This window comes from Sus scrofa, chromosome 15 (genome assembly GCF_000003025.6).
Source record: "Sus scrofa isolate TJ Tabasco breed Duroc chromosome 15, Sscrofa11.1, whole genome shotgun sequence".
Lineage (NCBI taxonomy): Eukaryota > Metazoa > Chordata > Mammalia > Artiodactyla > Suidae > Sus > Sus scrofa.
The window spans coordinates 26,990,867-27,012,043 of NC_010457.5; the positions used below are offsets into that span (position 1 = coordinate 26,990,867).

At 40.5% G+C, this 21,177-nt stretch overlaps 1 protein-coding gene across 1 annotated transcript in view; it reads right to left on the bottom strand.

Moving 5' to 3' along the window:
* Nucleotides 1–21,177, bottom strand: part of CNTNAP5 (contactin associated protein like 5) — an 865,036-nt gene that overhangs the window by 115,562 nt on the left and 728,297 nt on the right. Inside the window, 1 exon segment of the mRNA XM_021075830.1 lies at nt 18,631–18,849. Within this exon segment, the coding sequence (XP_020931489.1) occupies nt 18,631–18,849 (219 nt within the window).

Here is a 21,177-nt window from a genome sequence, read left to right on the forward strand (position 1 = left end):
CTTCAATTTTAAAAAAAGTTTCCAGTGAGAATTAGGAGTTTAAAGAACCTGGGGAAACAACGTATTTCCAGGATGGAAAAAGCACTCCCTGGCCCCAGAAAAAATAAGACTATTGTTCACACGGAATCCTGTGATTACATGATTTAAGACAGAAACTTGAAATAGCCATGCTCCTTGCAAATGAAGTAAAATGTGTTCTTCATCTACAGCAGGCATTTATTTGAAGCTGATGGCACAAGTGAGATTGTCTCTCAGAAAAGGTTAGAAGCAATCGCAAGTGCAGTGAGTTAGAAAAGGCAAGGAGCTTGGTAGAGCTTATGCAGCATCATGTCTCGTACTAAAAGAGGTGGACTTTAGGACCAGACGGACATGCGTCAAACTCCACACATGAAGCTGATTTCATACTGACCACTAAATCCCTTAAGCCTCAGCTCCCTGGTCTGTAAAACAAGAACAAGTTTTTGTCATGTGTTTATGGCAGGGCTCAGTTAAGATTATGGAATATGGTACACCCTGAATCATTGTTCACCGTCCCTTCTCATGAGCCCTCACAATGCCTAGAACCAGTAGTTTTTATATATACAAAAACCTTAGTGATTACCCCCAACTTATTGTTTAGAACATAAATTTCTCCTCCCGGAATACAGGATAGTATAGTGAACCAACTTTCTCATGACGGTACATCTCGAAGGTTGCAGAGAGATTGGCAGTGCTGTTTGCAAAGTATTCAAGAACAGGGGAGATTCAAAGTGACAGAGTTTTGTTATTGTTGGAGATCTATGATGCCACCACTCTAAATCAGCAGATATTTTTAAATGTGGGAGTTCCCATTGTGGCTCAGGGAGTTAAGAACCGGACATAGTGTCCATGAGGATATGGGTTTCATCTTTGGCCTTGCACAGTTGGTTAAGGATCCGGTGTTGCCATGGCTGTGGCGTAGGCCACAGCTGCAGCTCCTACTTGGCTCCTATTTGAGCCCTAGCCTGAAAACTTCCATATGCCTCTGGTGTAGCCATAAAAAGACAAAAAATGTGTATGGAGAAAGAACAAGCCAAGCATTAAGCCAAATTGCATCAGCAGATGCTGATTTGCTGTTTGAATTCTGGGAAATCCCAGAGAAGGCCCCAGGCCACCTGCCCTTAGAAAACGCAAATTCTCTTTCAAATTCAATGTTTGGGCTCAAGTCCATACAAGTGGATAAACGGCACTGGGATCTTCAATGTCTTCAAAGCATCCTAAGGGACAGAATAGGGTGAGCTGGAAAACCACAAGGGCAGTACTGATGTGCCATGTTTCCTGTACGTCTCTCTGCTTTCTGACTCTCATTCATTCCTGGTCCCTCATGCTTCAATTTCATTAAATCTCAGTCTAGGGAATGACCAGATAAAAATACATTCCTCTCAAGGTGGATACACATGGGAATTCCAAATGTGTTATCTCTGACCAGGAGTATCACCTTCAACAAGAAACAAAGCTGCACCTTAAATAAATGAATATATAATGTAACAAAACAATTTCTGGCCTCTCTCAGCCTGACATGGGCGGACAAGATATTGATTAGACATTGGGTTGGAAGAGGGGTGAATTCCACCTTCCCTGCATCATACTAGGTTCTCAGGCCTAGACATACATATACTACATCAGTCGCTGGCTGCCTCTGAAAGACTCAGACACAGTGTTCCCAAAGGATTAATCTAGTCTCTTATTCTGAAAAGCTCCACTGTTTTCACTTCTGATAAGTGATATCCAAGCAGGCCAGAAGGTCAAACCCAAATTGCTTTCTCTTGTCCGTCTCAATTTTAGTAAGTACATCTCCTTTAACCACAAGATAAATCAATTATGAATACACACTAATAATAGGGAAAGGTCCATTATTTCTTTCCCAGTGATTGTATAGAATGGAGAGAGGAGAATTTGTGGGAAAATGTTTCATTCCCGCCACTCCCTTATTTTGTAGTCTCTCCTTGCAGTGGATTTGAATAACGCTTCATAGAACTCATGAGTGGCATTCTTCTTCTAAGCAGAGGTGGAGAACACAAGATCTATGGCATATTTTCTTGCATGTGATTCACTCAACACGTTGACAAAGGGAGAAGAAGGTGGCTGGGTTGGGTTCTCTCTCAGGAACACGCTCCCTGAGTTTGGAGGTGGATAAAGTATGGTAAGAATGACCCCAAACCAGGGGATCGTTTCAATCCTAGATGTGGAGAAAACACCTGGACACAATGAGCAGGAATGAAAGTGCACAATATTTTCACCTGACTTCTTTCTATTCTTTATGAGGGAGATAACCCTAAGGTTGGGCACCTTTGGCTCCAAGGTGAGATGATATTGCAGACTAAAAATAGAGTGCTTCTAAAGCCATGCTTTCTGACCCCCCACACACACCCTGGCAGGTTGTTAGCACCCTCCATTCTCTGATGACCTTACCTACCAGGAGCGGTTTGTTTTGCTGGAGGTGTGAACCTTCTGAGAAACTTGGGTGCTGCTCAGAGATGCAGCCGCCCTCCGCCTTGTCACTCACAGCCCTTCTCCACCAACCCTGGTGCTATTGATTTGCCCTCTGAGTCCCCCTGTTTCTTTTCCACACCAAGGACCACATTCTGAGCCCCTCTCACCCTCACTGGCTCCCTGAAACTCCCTTCTAATGGACCTTCCAACCCTCAGCCCCGACTCCTTCCCCCAACTCACCATGTTGCAATTAGAGATCAACCAAATGTGAGATCTGATCCTGCAATTTATGTTTGATGCCCTTCAGAGAGGAGTCACCATCCTGGGGGTCAAGCTCAAAGCCTTAGCACAGGTGACAGAGCCAGGAAGACCCAGCCTCCACTTACCTCTTCAGCCTCCTCCCACCCCTCCCCTCCAAGCCCTGCCCTGACCCCATGCACCAGGCTTTCTGAGCTACTAATGGATCCTGAGGCCCATGGCCTCTGGTGACTTGGGACCTCCTCAGGTACTTGGCTTTTTCATGTGATAGGTTCATGTGCATCCCTCCCCACCACCCCCCACTCCACACCTGCAATCACAACCACACTCATTTGCACTCACATTCATCCATTCCTTCATCGTATATTTCCTGCCTACCCAGGATTTATTTTAATTAGTTGCCAATGTTTTTAAAACATGAACTATTTGTAATCTGAAAAGAAAATGATAAAATGACCCAATGTACAAGACAGAGATAGACCCACAGACATAGAAAACAAACTTACGGTTACCAGAGCAGAAAGGGTGGAATAAATTAGGAATTTGGGATTAACATATATACAAAACTATATGTAAACAGATAACCAACAGGGATGTACGGTGTAGCGCAGGGAACTCTACTCAGTACTCTAATGATTTATAAGGGAAAAGAATCTGAAGAAGAATGTATGCATATGCAAACAATCCCCTTGTTTGGACTCATTCTCATCATACCCTGTATGTCTCAAACATACACACACACACACATATATATATATTTAAATCACTTTGCTGTACATCTGAAACTAACACAATATTATAATTCAACTTTAATTCAATTAAAAAAAATTTAAATGGCCTTATATTAACACTGGGTTTGGCACAGAGTAAGAAATAAAATAAAATAAAATAAAATAAAATAAAAGCTATTTTAAAAAGTCTAGTAAGCCTGGCATTGGTAAATCAGAAGGGCTGTGGGCAATAAACCTGCCTTCCTGCAGGAAAAAGCTCAGCTGTGCTGTTCCTTCATGACAAGACAGGCCCTACTACGAGGTGCCACCTCACACCTGTCAGAATGGTCATCATTAATAATAAGTCCACAAATAACAAATGATGGAGAGGGTGTGGAGAAAAGGGAACACTTCTACATTGTTGGTGGGAATGTAAATTGATACAACCACTATGTAAAATAGTATGGAGGTACCTCAAAAAACTAAATATAGAACTACCATATGACCCAGCAATCCCACTCTTGGGCACGTATCTGGACAAAACCTTCCTTGAAAAAAGCACATGCACCCATATGCTCATTGTAGCACTATTCACAATAACCAAGATATGGAAACAACCTAAATGTCCATTGACAGATGAATAGATTAAGAAGATGTGGTATATATACACAATGGAATACTACTTGGCCATAAAAAGAACAAAATAATGCATTTACAGCAACATGGATGGAACTAGAGACTCTCATACTAAGTGAAGTAAGTCAGAAAGAGAAAAACAAATTCCATACCACTTACATCTGGAATCTAATATACAGCACAAATGAACCTTTCCACAGAAAAGAAACTCATGGACTTGAACAGACTTGTGGTTGCCAAGGGGGAGGGGGAGGAAGTGGGATAGACTGGGAATCTGGTGTTAATAGATGCAAACTATTGTCTCTGGCATGCATAAGCAATGAGATCCTGCTGTATAGCACTGGGAACTATATCTAGTCACTTAATGATGGAGCATGATAGAGGATAATGTGAGAAAAAGAATGTATATATATGTGTGACTGGGTTACTTTGCTATACAGTAGAAAATTGACAGAACCCTGCAAACCAGCTATAATAGAAAAAAAAAATATTTTAAAAATAAATAAAATTCAAATATATTGCTGTGGCAAAAAAAAAAAAAAAAAAAAAAAAAAAAGACGGGACAGCCCTGTCTACTAAGTAGGCCATCTTCCCCTAGGACTGCTTCATTCACCCAGACCTCCTTCCTGGACTTTGCAGGTATTGGATTTTGTGACTGCTGCTCTAATGTATTTTTCATTTCCTGTGTCTGCTTCTTGTCTAGAGTTTAGTGTGAAGTTGGAAAAAGAACCACAACAAATGTAGCATTATCCTGAAAGTCATGGTTTTGAGGCTTGCACTTGATTTGCAAGATGTTTAAGAACGATGCTTCTAATTCTAAAAAAAGTTTCAAAGGTACTCACTGTGCACCAGCAACTTTACAGTTAACTCCTTCACTACTCAATTGGAAAGAAGATACTCTTCATACTATTCACATTACAGAGTTGAGGAAACTTAGGGTCAAAGAAACTGCTTTGGCCAGAAATAAGAATCAAACTGATTTTATGTGGCAGAGGCAGGAGTTAGAATGGGACCTCTTGACCTTCAAAGCCTGAATTCCTTCAAAACCCTAAAACCCTAAAATGAACTGCTTCATTTGACAATTTGGGTCAGTCCTACAACTAAGTGCTGCTTCTCCTCCCTCTTCTCACCTTATACCTGATTTCTTCCACCAAGTGATGTGCACGTATGCATTCATCCTCTTGGTTTCCACATCAATCTTTCTGACAACTTATACCATTAGTCTGCCAGCCTAGCCAGAAGCAATTTTGTATGAATCTCTTCTGTTGGTCCTCAGTATCAAGAGTGTTCATTATGAGGATGTTTCTTTGGACCTGAGTATGAATCAACTCTTAAAAATGTTACCCTCATCATTCTAAACCTGTCTTAGGAAACCTCCATGTGTCAGCTCGACAAATGCTCACAGCTTCCAGGGAAACGTCTCAATTCTTCGTTCCCTCCTTGTTCACAAGCGCAAGAGCCTCTAGTTCTCTCCTATGTGCCTGCCGTCTCTACCACGCACAGTCCAACACAACTCCGTGGCTGACAACCTTTTTGTCTGGAACAACCTTAAATATACCAGGTCAGGCTCCGGTTTCACAAAAGAGGGAGTTAGTTTCTCTCTCTCTTTCTTAAACTTGGGGTAGCTGTTTTCTATATGAACTACTTTGCCTAAAGTTAAGAGTCAAATACAATGCAGGTGCTTTACCACCTAGATTTCAAATTTGAAAGTGGGAGTATACTTGGCACTTACACATTGAATAAAAACAAAGGCATTAACCATTAGTTATCTTCTTTTTTAATTCTGCCCCTTCAATGGAAAGAATCTTGGTACTAGAAGGAACTTTTAGTGGAGGCTTTAATTTCAACATGCAACTTCCTTAAGGACAGGTATGCATCTGGTTAAGTTTTGCCAGATACAGGGATTACTTACCTAGGAATGGATAAGCACATACTATCACACACTATGTAATAATACAGTTAGCACTAGCTGGATGTCTTAAAAGCAAAACTGTGGTAGTAATAGTCAATTTGAAATAGAAACTGACTTTTGATCAAGCATTTTCTACATGTTGTGCTTCACAGGCATTTTCTGGTTTAACCCTCACCAACAACCATGGTGGTCGACAGAATGCCAAGCTTCCTCAGAAAATTGGGGAAGAGCTTATTGATGATTCAAAACCAGTTAACAACAAATTGAAATTCCTTCCTGGTTGGTTTGCTAGAAATAAATGTTGTGAGAAACTTTTGAAAAATAATTCAGCAACGCTTGTCAAGAACTATTATCATTGGCCTTACTCCACATTTTAAAAGAAACATCCTCAGTGGAGGTAGGGGGTGATTATACCCAGAAGTATTTATTTGATTTTATGCATAGTCACTTCTAATACCCCATTACTTGCACACCTACTATAGGTGTATTCCTACAAATCCCTCCCCCCAAATAATAATGGCAAATTACTACAATTAAAGTGAAAAGGTCAGAATGTGAGTGGATATAAATATCAATATACAAAATCAATAATGGTCCTATATAGCAACAATAATTAATTAGACCATGTGAAAACAAGAAAGAAATCTTATTTAACAACAAATGTAGCAAAACATCTCAAAATTAATTTAAGATCTATAGCCATAAAAAAGAAAAAAAATTATCTTGGCTCGTAAAGTTTAAATAAAGAGGTGGAACATGTTTCTGTATAATTTAGCGATGCATCATTATTCCCTTTATTGCAAAAAAATCCCAATCAATAACCCAAGAAAAATTATTTTCATAGAACATGAAAAGCTAATTCTAAAATCAATAAAGAAGATGATGATAATTAATGGTGTGTTAAGAAAAGGAGTCAGCTATGTTTGGTGGAGGTGTGTTATTCTATTTAATATCGAAACACATTCTGGAAGTTTGACAATGGTGCAGTACCTGGGGAAAAAATATGTAAATAAAACAAAGTAGGAAATTCAGAAACATACTCTTTATATAGACAGATTTTATATTTTATAGTACATACTGGAATTCTAAATAACTATGTAAAAGAGGAAGCATGAAATAAGTGGTGATGAGAAAAAAATAGTTTGGAAAAAAGTCAAATTAAAATCCTACCTCAAAACCTTAAACAAATTCCAGATGCAATAAAGATATAAAAATAACAATAAACAAAACAGTAACACAATATCTAAAAATATTAGGTAAAATACTATATATGGTAGTTCAAAATAATATGATATTTATATTGACAGGCTAAGTTTCCCATGGCATATGTTAAGAAAGAAGGAAACAAAAACAAAAATAGCAAGTTGTAGTATAACACATATAAGTAAATTGCTTATGTAAATATATCTACAAATAATATGTATGGTATTTCCTAAAGGTACTTAAACATATGTGACTACACACATACTACATGTGAATGATGCCTGGAAAGTGTCATACTGGGCTAATATTGTTCATCTCTAAGAGGAGTACCAGGATTGTTGTTGAAGAATTCTATGCAAATACATATTTGTGTAATGATTGTATAATTTAAAATAAATCTTTTCATTTATTATGTATATTGTGCATAATGCTATGATGTCTTTTTAAGAGCCATTTATGAAATAATTTATTATTTCAAGTTTCAAAAGAAACTCCTTGCAGAGTTTCCTGGTGGTGCAGTGTGTTAAGGATCCAGCATTGTCACTGCAGCGGCTCAGGTGGCTGCTGAGGTGAGGGTTCATCCCTACCCCAGGAACTTCCACATGTCTGCTGCAGGTGCAGCCAAAAGAAAGAAAGAAAGAAACTCTTCCTTGCTATATAAAGAATTGGGTATATCTCTAAAAACACTTTATTACTATATGGACAGCGGCAAAGACATTTCCCAGAATCAGCCTGTTGGTGGGTTGGAGCTGGTATGGAATGTTCATCTTGCTACTTGGGTTTTCTGCCTTTGCTCCGACAGAGTGTGTTCTGTGGAAATCTGACTTGGTTATTATTTACAGTCGGAGGGAAGAAGGAAGCAAGCAAGCTTTTGAATCGTGCCTGTTTCTGTTGCCCATAGTACCGTGGAGCAGAGGGAACAAGTCCCACCGCCATTCAAGGTGGCTGATTTAGTGTCAAACCTCTTGCCAGAGAATCCTCCAAACTATTGCCTTGTATCTTATTTGGAGGTAATGAGATGCAAAAATACTATGGAAATGCTGGGGCAGTTGTGTCCCCCATAATCCTAATCACAGAACCTTGGAGGAGTGACAGGAACTGTTCTGACTAAAAGGACAATCTCCAATCTCACAAAGATGGGACTCAAGTCACACCTCACTCTGCTATCTCCTGCCTCGGATTCCTTAGATGAAAAGTAAAATCACCACCCAAAACAACCTTAAGGACTTGGAAAATAGACTTGCGGTTGCCCAGGGGGAGGGAGTGGGGTGGTTGGAGAGCTTGGGGTTAATAGATACAAACTATTGCCTTTGGAATGGACTAGCAATGAGATCCTGCTGTGTAGTGCTGGGAACTATGTCTAGTCCCTTATGACAGAGCATGATAATGTGCGAAAATAGAATATGTACACGTACGTGTAACTGGGTCACCATGCTGTACAGTAGGAAAAAAAACTGTATTGGGGAAATAACTATTACAAAATAATAATAATAACAAAACAAACAAACAAAAAAACCTTAAGGGAGAAAAGTGACAGAAGTCTCTTGGAAAAGCACCGGGAGCGTCACCTCCCCCCACCCACCACCCAGACAAGAGATATGAGATGGATAAGAGATGGCACAGGAGCCCCAGGTCTTTTCTAGAATCGGAGGGAAGAGCTACCTCCTTCTCTGCAGGCTGCCAGGCCAAGGCACCGCCTAGCAGTTTCAAGATTTCCTGGATGTTAGGGCCCCTGGAAAACACTGTGCTGAGAACAGAGATTCCCTCAGAGGCTAAACCATGGACCCGTTCAGAGAAATAAATCAGTACAGTATGAGCCTATAATTATAAGCTGTAAGAATTTTCCCTAAAAGTCCCATCTGACCCAGAATGATTTTATGGCTGAGCCCAGGAGAATGTGAAATACAAAAGGAGCCCACAATTCACTAAAAAGAGAGTAGTGATGGCGATTCATGGCCAGCAGTTTCCACAACCCAGCCTATGAGCATTGTCTTGAGGTTTGGATGTATTTGTGAAGTAATCACTTTGGGGCCCTTCCTTGTTCCAGCTTCCTGTGTTGGGGTGATGGCTGCCAGGGGACTAGGGGCAAGTCAGCAAGCGTGGGAGGCACTCTATCATCAGAAAAATCAGCTGAAATAAAGTAAGAATCGTGGATGACCTTTATGCAGTGAGTGGGTCTGGAAGCTACCTCCCCTTTTCTTCTTGAAAGGGCAGCTACAAACCACATCCTGAAAGACATTTTGTTTTTTGTTTTTGTTTTTTGCTTTCTAGGACTGCACCTGTGGCACATGGAAGTTCCCAGGCTAGGGGTCAAATCGGAGCTGCAGCTGATAGCCTACACCATAGCCACAGCCATGGTAACTCCAGATCTAAGCCGAATCTGTGATCTACACCACAGCTTGTGGCAACGCCAGATCTTTAATCCACTGATCAAGGCCAGGGATCAAACATGCATCCTCATGGATACTAGTCAGTTTCATTATCACTGAGCCACAAAGGTTTAAAAACTTCTCTTCCCTGTTTGCAGCCTGTACTTTAATTAATTAATTAATTGCAGAATAGTTGATTTACAATTGTCATATTAGCTACAAGTTTACAGCACAGTGGTTACATTATATATACATATAAAATTGAATATATATTAAATTACATGTGTAATGTAATTATATATATGTGATTTTCAGATTATTTTCCATTATAAGTTATTACAAGATATTAAGTTCCTTGTGCTACAGAGTAAGTCATTGTTGGTTATCTATTTTATATAGAGAAGTACATATATGTTAATTAAAACTACTAATTTATTCCTTCTACCACCTTTCCCCTTTGGCAACCCTAAGTTTGTTTTCTATGTCTGTGGGTCTATTTCTGTTTTGTATGTAAGTTCATTTGTATCACTTTTTAAAATTCTACATATAAGTGATATTGCAAGGTATTTGTCTTTCTCTATCTGACTTACTTCACTTATTATGATCATCTCTAGGTCCATCCATGTTGCTAAAAATCACATTATTACATTATTTTTTATGGCTGAGTAGTATTCCACTACATATATGTACCACACTTCTTAATCCTTTCTTTTGTCAATGGACATTTACATTTGCTTCTATGTCCTGGCTACTGTGAATAGTGCTGCTGTGAACACTGGGTTGCATGGATCTTCTTGAATTCGAGTTGTATCTAGATATATGCTCAAAAGTGGAATTGCTGGATCATATGGCAACTACACCTTTTGTTTTTCAAGGAACCTCCACACTTTTCCACAGTGTCTGCACCAACTTACATTCCCACCAACAGTTTAGGAAGGTTCCTGTACTTCTTAAATAGAGAATGGATCTTACTCATTTTTGTGTCCCCATTGCCTAGCCCAGGAATCGTGACAGAGTACACACTCAGAAAAGATTTGTTAAATGAATTAGGTCAAAAAAAGAATGTGGATAAAAAAGAGAAAGGAGGAAACAGAAGCAAGTGGAAAGGTGGGGGTCTAACAACCAGCAGCACCTTTGTCCCGATCCAGCAAAACGAAGCCATCTCCACTCTAAAGAATCTATTGGCTTTTCTAGAGCCTTTTGGACATGGGAATAAGATAGAATGGCACTGAGAGCTGATAGCTGGGCAAATGAATATTAAACATTGCTTAAGAAAATCGCTTTAATTTTTTTTAATAAAATAGAGTTTGGCTTTTGCTGATGCTTTATCCACAGCAAAGGTCAAGAGGAAGGCAGTGTCTCCTCAGATGGCATCGAAAATGTGTGAAGGATGTGGCTGGCTTTCCTTTATCTCAAAAACCTTAATGGATTCATTAAGTCACAAGTGGAGGGTCCACTTCTGGTCTGAGAGCACTTCTAGAGCTAATGGGATGCTCCACAAAAACACTGTCTTCACTGACCAGAGCAGAAGGAAACTAATAGCAATAATAATACAAATCCAGTGATATCAACTTCAAAGCAAGCTTGTGTGCATCATATGGGAATGTGGCTAAAAACTGGTTTAAAAACTCCTTCACTTTTGGAGCAGGCTGTTAAGACAACAGCAGTTGTAAGATTTTCTTTTATAAAGGTCCCACCCCAGCTTTTGAGACATTCACAACATCAGATACACACACGGCCATGTAGAGACACTTTTACTGACTTGTGCAAAGGGGAAATAAAACCCAGTGAGGGAATTGGCACTACATTGTAAATCAATTATACTTTAATTTAAAAACAAATGAACAAACAATGAGAGGGAAGAATTATTCCATTGGCAATTATTACACCCTTTGAATGTGTTCTTTAAATATCAAATCTCATAAATTTCCAGGCAAAGGAGTGCCTCATTATCCTACTGAGGTGGGGGTACAAATCATTTCCCATTTGAAATGGTCTTTTGCTTGCAACTCTTATTTAATAAATCTTAATAGGAAACTCTAAGTGGGAGAATAAATTACCTAGTGCCTCATTCAATCTGTGCAATTAATGTATTATTGATTACTAAGCCCAATGGACAGATGGAATAACTGAGGCTCGGGAAAGGTAAATGATTTGCCTAAAACCATAAAACTAATAGCAGAAAGGCCAGCATTTGTAACTCTGCATTTTCTCACTTTGATTAATTCATCGGGCATTAATTGAACCTTATATATATCAAAGAGCCAGCACTAGATTAAAGGATATGAAGATAAGTTACTGCCCACAAGGAAAGCAGAGGAGAAGCACAGATCAAGTCCTTATAACCCTGCATGACAGGAAGTGTATGGGGTGGGGAACACACTCCCCCCCCCAAGAAGAGAGTTCATAAAAACCATCACAAATCTGTGTCATCAATGAAGAGGAGCCTGCCAGGTAGATGGAGGGTGGGGCTGCCCCTCTTGGTTTGAAGGGCAGGATAGTACAGAGGGTACGAGTCAAAACCACACAAATTCACCTCTGAGGAAGCCACTGAATTTAAAGAGTGTTTTGGAGGGGAAAATGGGAGAAGAGGAGGCACTATGTTATGGTTAATCCTTGGGAGGAATGAAAAATGGAATTCTCTTAAAAATCACTTTGATTTTAAAAAGTGTGTGTAGGGGGGGCAATAAATCTATGTGATTCTGCCTCAGGTAGGGTTCTCCAGCCATTAGGCTGTGATATTAAAGTTAAAAGTGCAGGACATTTTTTTAGGGGGACCCACTGGGAACACACCTTTGCCCCAGAGAGGAGGAAGGAGAAGTGGTTGGAGGAGACATGAATTCTGTTGCAGATCTAACGGTCTAGAACAACACATGGAGAGTCCTGGAGGTAGAAAAACCTCACAGAGCTGTGCTTCCTTGGGCCAAATAGCTGGGCCTTTATACCCTGGACTCGAGATTACTGTCTATGGACACCCCTGGGAAGGAAGCAGCCTTGTCCAGATGTGGTGCCTGAAGGGGCCAACAGGGGGAGACTGGCTTCCAACACACTCCCAGCTGCAGGCCTGTCTTAGTGGAGACCTGATAACACATCCCAGTTGTTGTCTACCATAGGCTTCCAAGCCTCTCTACACACCAGACCCTCACTCTTCAGCCTGGGACATGGATGATGAAGCAGGAGGCTGAATTAAACATGGCACTTCTCAGCTCTTCTGCAAAATTGCCTTCCCAACTCAGGGGGCTCTGGAGCCAAATCCCTTTCTCCCCAAACCAGAAAAACTTAGTAATAGAATGAAAACATTTTCTGAGAGTTCTGATTATATCTTCTTCCCCTCCACTGCTCTGCTCAGAGGCTTCCTCACCTCCTCCTCTGAGACATCAGCTTTGTCACTGTAGCCATGGAGAAATGGAAACAGGTGATAGACTTGCAGCATAAGCTGGGTCCACTCTTTTCTAAACTAAAGCTTCTCTGGTTGTCCTGGTTACATCAGCTCAAGGGCATCATGGCTTTGGAAAAAGACAGCAGCCTCTCACCTCCTTACTGTCCCCCAATTTGTGTCCTTGAACATCTTGAGAGTATTATTTTATTTTCCAGAAAGATTTGGCTTGAGTTTCTTTCTATAATTATCAGCTAAGCAGATAATTATAAATGGTGCTGTCCTAATGTTTCCTTTCTTTACTGAGTTACAAATTTTGATGACCGTGCCGGAATGACTGCTTCTACCCTTGAATTTTTGTGTGGTCCAACTCTCAGGGTTTTCTCCCTGGGGTGCAGGAAAAAATAGTGCCATGTTGCACCTTCTTTCAAAACACTGTAGTGTGGGTTGAAATATGTTTTGCCAAAGGCCAAATTAAAAAGTCAAACTAAACAAAAAAATTCTACATTCTCCTTCATTTGCCTATTATCAATCCAATGCAGCCAGTATGAAATGAGCTTCAGTTAAAGCATAAGAGATTATAGGCAAACATTTGAAAACAGATGGACTATTAGGGGACAGAAAACAGTAACATGGGCTGTTGGGATGGCTTAACTGTATTCAACTCAACATCTTCAAGATGAGACAAAGTCTTGTGGAAGAGTCATTTCATCATTTGCTTCTCTGAAAAGAAGAGCCCACGTTCTTTCAAGGCACTTTCGAGCCAGAAGAATATGATTTTGTGGAGCCATGGTGTTGGGGAAGAAAAAAAACAAAATGCATGAGGAAGCAGGTAGCTCTTCTTCGATGCTTTTGTTTGTTTTTTGTTTTTGCTTTTGTTTTCTTCATTGTAGAAGCATTGAGTGACCATGGGTTGTTGAGTAACAAGGAAGCGAAGCATCCCTGTAACTGGCCCACACATGTTCTGAGATCTCCTATCAACTCTTTTTTTTTTTTTTTTTTTTTTGGCTGCTCCATGGCACATGAAGTTCCCAGGCCAGGGGTCAGATCTGAGCTTAAGTCATAACCTACACAACAGCTGAACCATGCTGGGTTCTTTAATCCACTGTGCTGGGTCGGAGATCGAACATGTGTTCTGGCACTGCAAAGATACCACCTATCCCATTGTGCCACAAAGGGAACTCCTCCTATCAACTTCTTAAACTAATCAGAACAATTTCTCTCATTTAATTACATTGGGGAACTTCAGAAATCGTGTATTCATTTTCTGGTAACAAAAAAAGATGATTCAGGAGTTCCCAACATGGCTTAGTGGAAACGAACTCAACTAGTATCCAAAAGGACTTGTGTTCGATCCCTGGCCCTGCTCAGTGGGTTAGGGATCCAGCACTGCCATGAGCTGCAGTAAAGGTAGAAGATGTGGCTCAGATCTGGTATTGCTGTGGCTGTGGTGTAGGTTGGCAGCTGCAGCTCCAATTTGATCCCTAGCCTGGGAATCTCCATAAACCATGGGTCTGGCCCTAAAAATCTAAAAAAAAAAAAAAAGCAATAAAAACCAAAGATGATTCAAGTGATCCAAGTATGCTTGACATAATTAATTAACTTTGAAAAAAACAAATCTTTTTGGTAAATTAGACCTGATAATTAGAAATGTACACAGTGCTAAAAAGGTAATTATTTCTTGAATTTTCGTTTTGCCATTGATATCATCTGTGCACAATGGCTTTATGTAACAAATATGATGAAAAGCAATTTCCCCCTTTCTTCCTATACATGGAAGGGCTGCGACCTACCCTGTGCCAGATGACACATGCCATCTTCTCAGGTACAAAACTCTGCTGACCTGTGGCAGGAAAACCCTCCTCCAGGATCCCTCACAAGGGTAAATGTAAGTGACTATTCCACAGGGAGACTCTGGCAGTTGATAAAGTGCCAGGTGCAGAGCGGACGGCCACTGGCTTTCCTGGCTTCATGGCTGACCTCGCCAAGTCTGACACGCGTCACCTTAAAATGAAAATAATGAATCCCAACCAGAGTGGAAGCAGGAGCAGGTGGAGGGGGTGTCTCTTCAACTTTACGACTTAAGACTTTATCAAGTCAGTGCAGTATTTTCCCCAAAGACTTGTAAATGTGAGCAACTTCGGTTTGACACTAATAAAGCAACTGAGCCAAAAAAAAAAGAAAGAAAAGCAGGAAAGAAAAAGCAAAAGGTCCACGCAAGGCAAAAAAAAAAAATGTAAGAAAGTGAAGTAAAACAGAGATGAGACTCCCAGGCCCACATCTTTACAAAATGTTCACTCTGTAATTGCCATATATTTGGAAAGATGGGGTGTCATATTTGGGGGAAAACAAAGGATTTTCCTTGCTGTTACAGATAATGAGCTTGAAGACAAGGGTGACTATCACTCCTGATAGCCACATGGAGTTAACAGATGCTCCAGTTGTGAGACATCTGCTCCTGGACACTTCAATTTCATTCTGCAAATAAAGACAATGAATACCCTTGGGGTGGTAGTTTTTCTACCAGGGTCCCATGGCCTGCAGGCAGTTGACCTGGAGTTTGGCCCCGGATATCTTCGTTCTCTTTCATCAGGTGCTGCTAGCTCTTGCATTTCTCTTGCCTCAATCTCACATTGAGACTTGCAGAGCTGGTCAGGAACAGCAAATCAGGTGGTAACACTGCCAAGAGCTTTAAGCTGAGGCAACCACAGGCTCGCCACACACATTTCAGGAGCTATGGGTTATTAAATTTCTCCTACTATATTTGAGAAATGTGACCCGTGAAATGACATGGCTGCAACTGTCCCCAACTATCAGGGAAATAAATGCCTGCAGTTACGCATGGATTCTGGGAATCCAGCATGCATTGACCCCTGTATCAGTACTGCAGTGTGTAACATCCCAGGGATAGGGGCAGTGATAGGAAGTCCCTCTATCCTGGAAAATTCAACCTGTTTCCGGTATTCAGGAAGCACTTGAGCACAACAGCAGCACCAGTGATTACCACACTCAATGACGCTCTGTTTTGATGGAGAGATCCTTCAGTGGTTAACGGCATCTAGACATACATATCCAAATTAATATTTAAGCACTGTCACATGCAATCTATCACATTAAGGAAGCACACACCAGAGTTCCCATCATGGCACAGCAGAAACGAATCCAACTAGGGACCATGAGATTGTGGGTTTGATCCCTGGCCTCGACCAGTGGGTTAGGGATCCAGTGCCATGAGCTGTGGTATAGGTCACAGATGCGGCTCGGATGCTGCATTGCTGTGGCTGTAGCATAGGCCGACAGCTGTAGCTCTGATTAGACCCCTAGCCTGGGAACCTCCACATGGGTACAGACCTAAAAAGCAAAAAAAAAAAAAAAGGAAGCACACACCAATCCTATCTTTTCCTGCCCAGCAAATATAAAAATCAAGTGTCTCTAAGTTTCTGACTCATAGCAAAGGCAATTCATCATTTTCACTGCTCCAAGTAGAGGGATTTTTTTTTTTTTAACCATTGGATCATACAAAATGGAAATATTGGGACCTCAGGGGTTTTTTTGGCCACCTGACATTTCTAAACAGGCGCTTCACTGAGCACTAAACAATAACATTCAAACCAAAAGACTAAAATGCCCTCCAACAGCATTTTTCTTTCTTTCTTCAAGTACATTAAGACAAATTCAATAAAGCAGAGTAACATCTGTGATGGAACTTATTGGAAAGAAACATAACAAAAGCAGGTGCTCTGGCCACAGCTGACCTTGGCTCCTGCTCCAGAGAGGATTCTCCTCTAATGCATTGACAGGCTCTTTCAACTCAATGCGTTTGTGATCAATTTGACTGGAGATAAATACTAGCAAGGAAACACAGCTGTCTCTTGTCCCTTTTGACTTGCACAAAGTTTGTCACATATTCAGGCCACAGTAATTTCATAGCTACATGAAATTTGCAGGAAGGGATTAAAAAATTCCATCTTTATAGACACCTTTCAGCCAGAAAGACTCATAATCAGTTCCTGAAGATAAATTAAACTTTGGCATGGAATATAATTTATGAAAATTGCAAACTACTTGAATTGATTACACCTCAAAAGATATTAAATCTTGATGACTAGAAAACTTACTCAAAGAAATAAAATGTAATGTTTAAATAGCATTAAAACATCAATATAAATTTTAAAAATATATTTTAGTAGTAAATCACATCACTTATGTAGGTTAATTAAGCAAATGTCTTTTAATCATAAAAATGTTTTGAATCACTTATGTCTTAGCTTCTGCTGGATATGGAAAACAGGAGAGATGAAGAAAGAAATATGATTCCTGTTAAGAAGAGAGATTATGATATATTCTGCTACTTCTTTTCTTTTAGGTGGTGTGATTTTAATGACAACTTTCCTCAGAGTTGAAAGTGGTCCAAACTCAAGTTTAAAGGAAGCAAGTAAGAAAAACTCATTGATTGCTGATGGTATTTCATTACTAGTGGTAAAACTATGATGTATGAGAGTTGGTAAAAAAAAATACAGAAGGAAAAAATTAATTCTGGGTATACTGGTAGATTGGGAGATTTATTTATGCCACTGTTTAAGCATCTGCACTTCAAGTTTTATATAAGAGCAACCTCTTGGCTTTGATAATAATACAATATTTCTAACATTTACAGCTCTATTTTGTTCTTTCAAGCTTTACAAGCCCTGCTCAACCTACTTCCAAAACATCCTTTCTAAATTATAGCTATAAGGCTGACCTTTCCTAACCGGACTAATGTGGCTAAATTCTTTCCATTTTTTCTCCCTCTCTTTCTCTTTGCCTCTCTCTCTCTCTCTCTCTCTCTCTCTCTCTCTCTCACACACACACACACACACACACACACACACACACACACAGAGTGAGCTCTTTGAAAAGTAACTTCATTGTACATGTCAACTTTCAATCTCCATCATCCAACAAAGTGCTTGACTTGTTTTAGGTACTCACTGACCATTTCTGGAATGAATGCATGAACGAGTAACTCAGTGAATGACGTCTGAGCCTTCCCAGTCCCCAGTACTAGCATTGGCAGCCAGTTCAGAGGAACAACTTATCTAAAGGCTGCTTCTGAGTCTCATGGAGGGAATTACCAGTGATGTCGGCTTGGAGGACCAGGGCTGCTCTTCTGTGCAAGTATAAGGCAGCCCATCTAAGTGACGTAACTTCAGGGAGTACTGAAGAAGCTCCTGGTTACAAAAACCAATAGTTACCTCCCCCACCCATATCACTGATGCCCCAAACCCCTTGAAGACTCTATCATATATTTCATCAAATGGTTATTGGGAGTCAGGTATCAGTATAAAGCATGAATGCTGGCCCGCTGACTTAGAGCCAACACCTACTAAGGTTCCAGTAGCTGACACATTCTTTTTCTAAGAGTGGATTTTGATTATAAGGATGAAAATAATAGGGATCCCTGGACATCTGAAGACATGATATGGACAAGGAGAAAAGATACAAAATGTCTGAGACCTCCCTCAAAATTTGCTCAGTGATAACACAATCCTTCATTGTCATAGATAATGAATCAAGAAAAGAAGAATTTGTAAAATTAAATTCATAATTATAAGCACTTTATGAAATATTTAATCATCCCCAGGTCCAAAACGAAATAGTAGTTTTCCTTGGGACTAGCTGCCCATCCATCTTGTAGGGTTTTTAACACAAAGGGCGCCTTGCGATGTCCCCTACCTACAAACAGCTGGCTGTTCAGCTGTAGCCGGAAATGGCCCTCCTCTGAAGTCTTCTTGGTCACCCTTGGGAGGCTGTCCACCTGGAGGGAGGTCTCCTTGAGGTTCCTCTCGGCCCGGACATAATGCCATTGGTTGTCGTTCAGGAGTGCTGGAGACTGGACTATGAGCTCTATGGGGCCATTGCCAACATCGATGGCAAAGGTGATCTCGGAAGGAGCTGCAATCAGAAAAGGAAACAGGGAGAAAGTCGAAGTGAGCGGTCAGTGCATTCAGGGCACAAATACATCCTGAACCAACAGGCAAAATGACTGCAAGTCAATAGCTAGCTCGAGATGCCTTCAGGACTGGAATTACCATTAATAGTGATAACTACCAACTACTAAACCCTGAGTTTTTTGTTTTTTGGGTTTTTTTTTGTCCCAGTGGGTTCTCATTGTGAGGATTCAGGAAAGAAGACAAGGACCAGGGCCACTGATGCCAATATGACAAAAAGCTCCAGTTCTGTGTTTTCTGGATCAGTTCTGGCTCCAACTGTGTCCTCATGGATAGCTACAGAAATTGGGTTAGTCAAGCAGCTACATCCTATGGGTAGAAGACCATACCATGGAAAGTCCAATGCTTTGTATTATTCATTATGTATGCTATAATATATATATATGTTATACATATATATATATATAATTCCATAATGTATTATTTTATTCATATATATGACACAAGCATTTATGCTATTCCTACGACTTTTTTGTAAAGAGGTTTGGAAAACTTAAGTGCCTTGTCCCCATCACTGCAAGTGGAGGGTCTGGGATCAAAGACAACCTCCCAAACATCCCACACAGGGATCCTTCCATGACTCTGCCCTTCTGTAACAATCTGCAAATCAAAGAAGCCAGCAAGCAGCTAATCGGGGGTAGTGACACCTATGATGATGATGATGTTGCTAGGAAGATGATAACAGCATTGGTAGTGATCATGGTAGTGGCAGTGGTAGACGTAGTAATGGTGGTTATGCTGCTGCTGATGGTGATGATGGTGGTGGTCATGATAGTGGTGATCGTGGTGATGGTGGTGATTGTGGTGATGGTGTGATGATGGCGATGATGGGGGCAGTGGTACTATAACCATGAAGAGAGAGAGAGCAGTAGTAGTAGCACAGTAGGCTCAATAAACTCTGCTGAGCACTGCACTAAGAACTGACCGTAGATTTTCTCATTTTAATCATTAAAACAACTCTATGAGAAAGGTATCATTTTTATTTCCATTTCATGGTTGAGAAAATGGAAGTTCAGAGAAGTATAAATAATTTGCTCAACGTTTACCAGATAGTAGGTAGAATCTGATTTCAAAAGGAGACTCTTCAACCATTCCTCTCTATTTTAGTATATCTTTTTGTATTTTCCATTATCATGTAAGAAGAGGTAAGTTATAAACTGAAATTGAGAAGAAGATGGTCCCCTTTCAGGAGCTGGAGCCTCCATAGTCCAGACCTTCCCTTCTTTCTCAGCACCTTGTGATGCCCACCATCCTTTACTCCTAAAGAGGACATGGGCATTTACTTGACAGAGCATAAACTAACAGATCTGAATTTGCATTAATACCCAATATTAAACATCCCTCCCTCCTTAGCTTGTAAACCCTAATGGAAACCCAACCTTGGTATAAGAAGCCCCCAATATGCAGAATTTCAAGTAAGGAAGAGTTTTGAATTTTTTGGCAATTGTGATCAATGTAAGCCCTGAGCTTAAAGAGAGGCAGGAAGATAGATTTAAACATGGGAATTGAGACACTGACCCATGGAGCCACTGTGACCTAAGGCAAATTTTCTAGCTTGTCACCTCTTAATGTTCCCCTTTGTAAAATGGGCATAAAAACAGTGCCCAACTGGAGTTCCCACTGTGGAGCAGTTGGTTAAGAATCTGACTACAGGAGTTCCTGTTGTGGCACAGTGGAAACAAATCCAACTAGTAACCATGAGGTTGCAGGTACGATTCCTGGCTTCGCTCGGTGGGTTAAGGATCTGGGGTTGCTGTGAGCTGTGGTGTAGGTTGCAAACACAGCTCAGATCCTGAATTGCCATGGGTGTGGCTTAGGCCAGCAGTTGCAGCTCCAATTTTACCCCTAGCCTGGGAACTTCCATATGCCAAGGGTATGGTCCTAAAAAGAAAAAAAAAAAAAAAAATCCTACTGCAGTGGCTCGGGTTGCTGTGGAGGTGTGAGTTCAATACCTGACCCAGGGAAGTTGGTTGAAGTGACCCAGTGTTGCTGCAGCTGTGGCTCAAATTCAATCCCTGGCCTAGGAATTTCCATATGGTGCAGGTGTGGCCATTAAAATGTTTCTTTAAATAAATAAAAAACAACACAGTGCCTAATTGTCAGGATGTTTCTAAATGAATCCTGACAATGTTCTTAGAACTGTGCCTGGCACACAGGACACACTCAATGGCGATGGCTCTTTGTTATCATCATCATGGCATGGTCCACCGACCCAGGTCAGTTACATTTGGTAATAAACCCACACGTTAAAGGAATCAGAATTGAAGGGAGA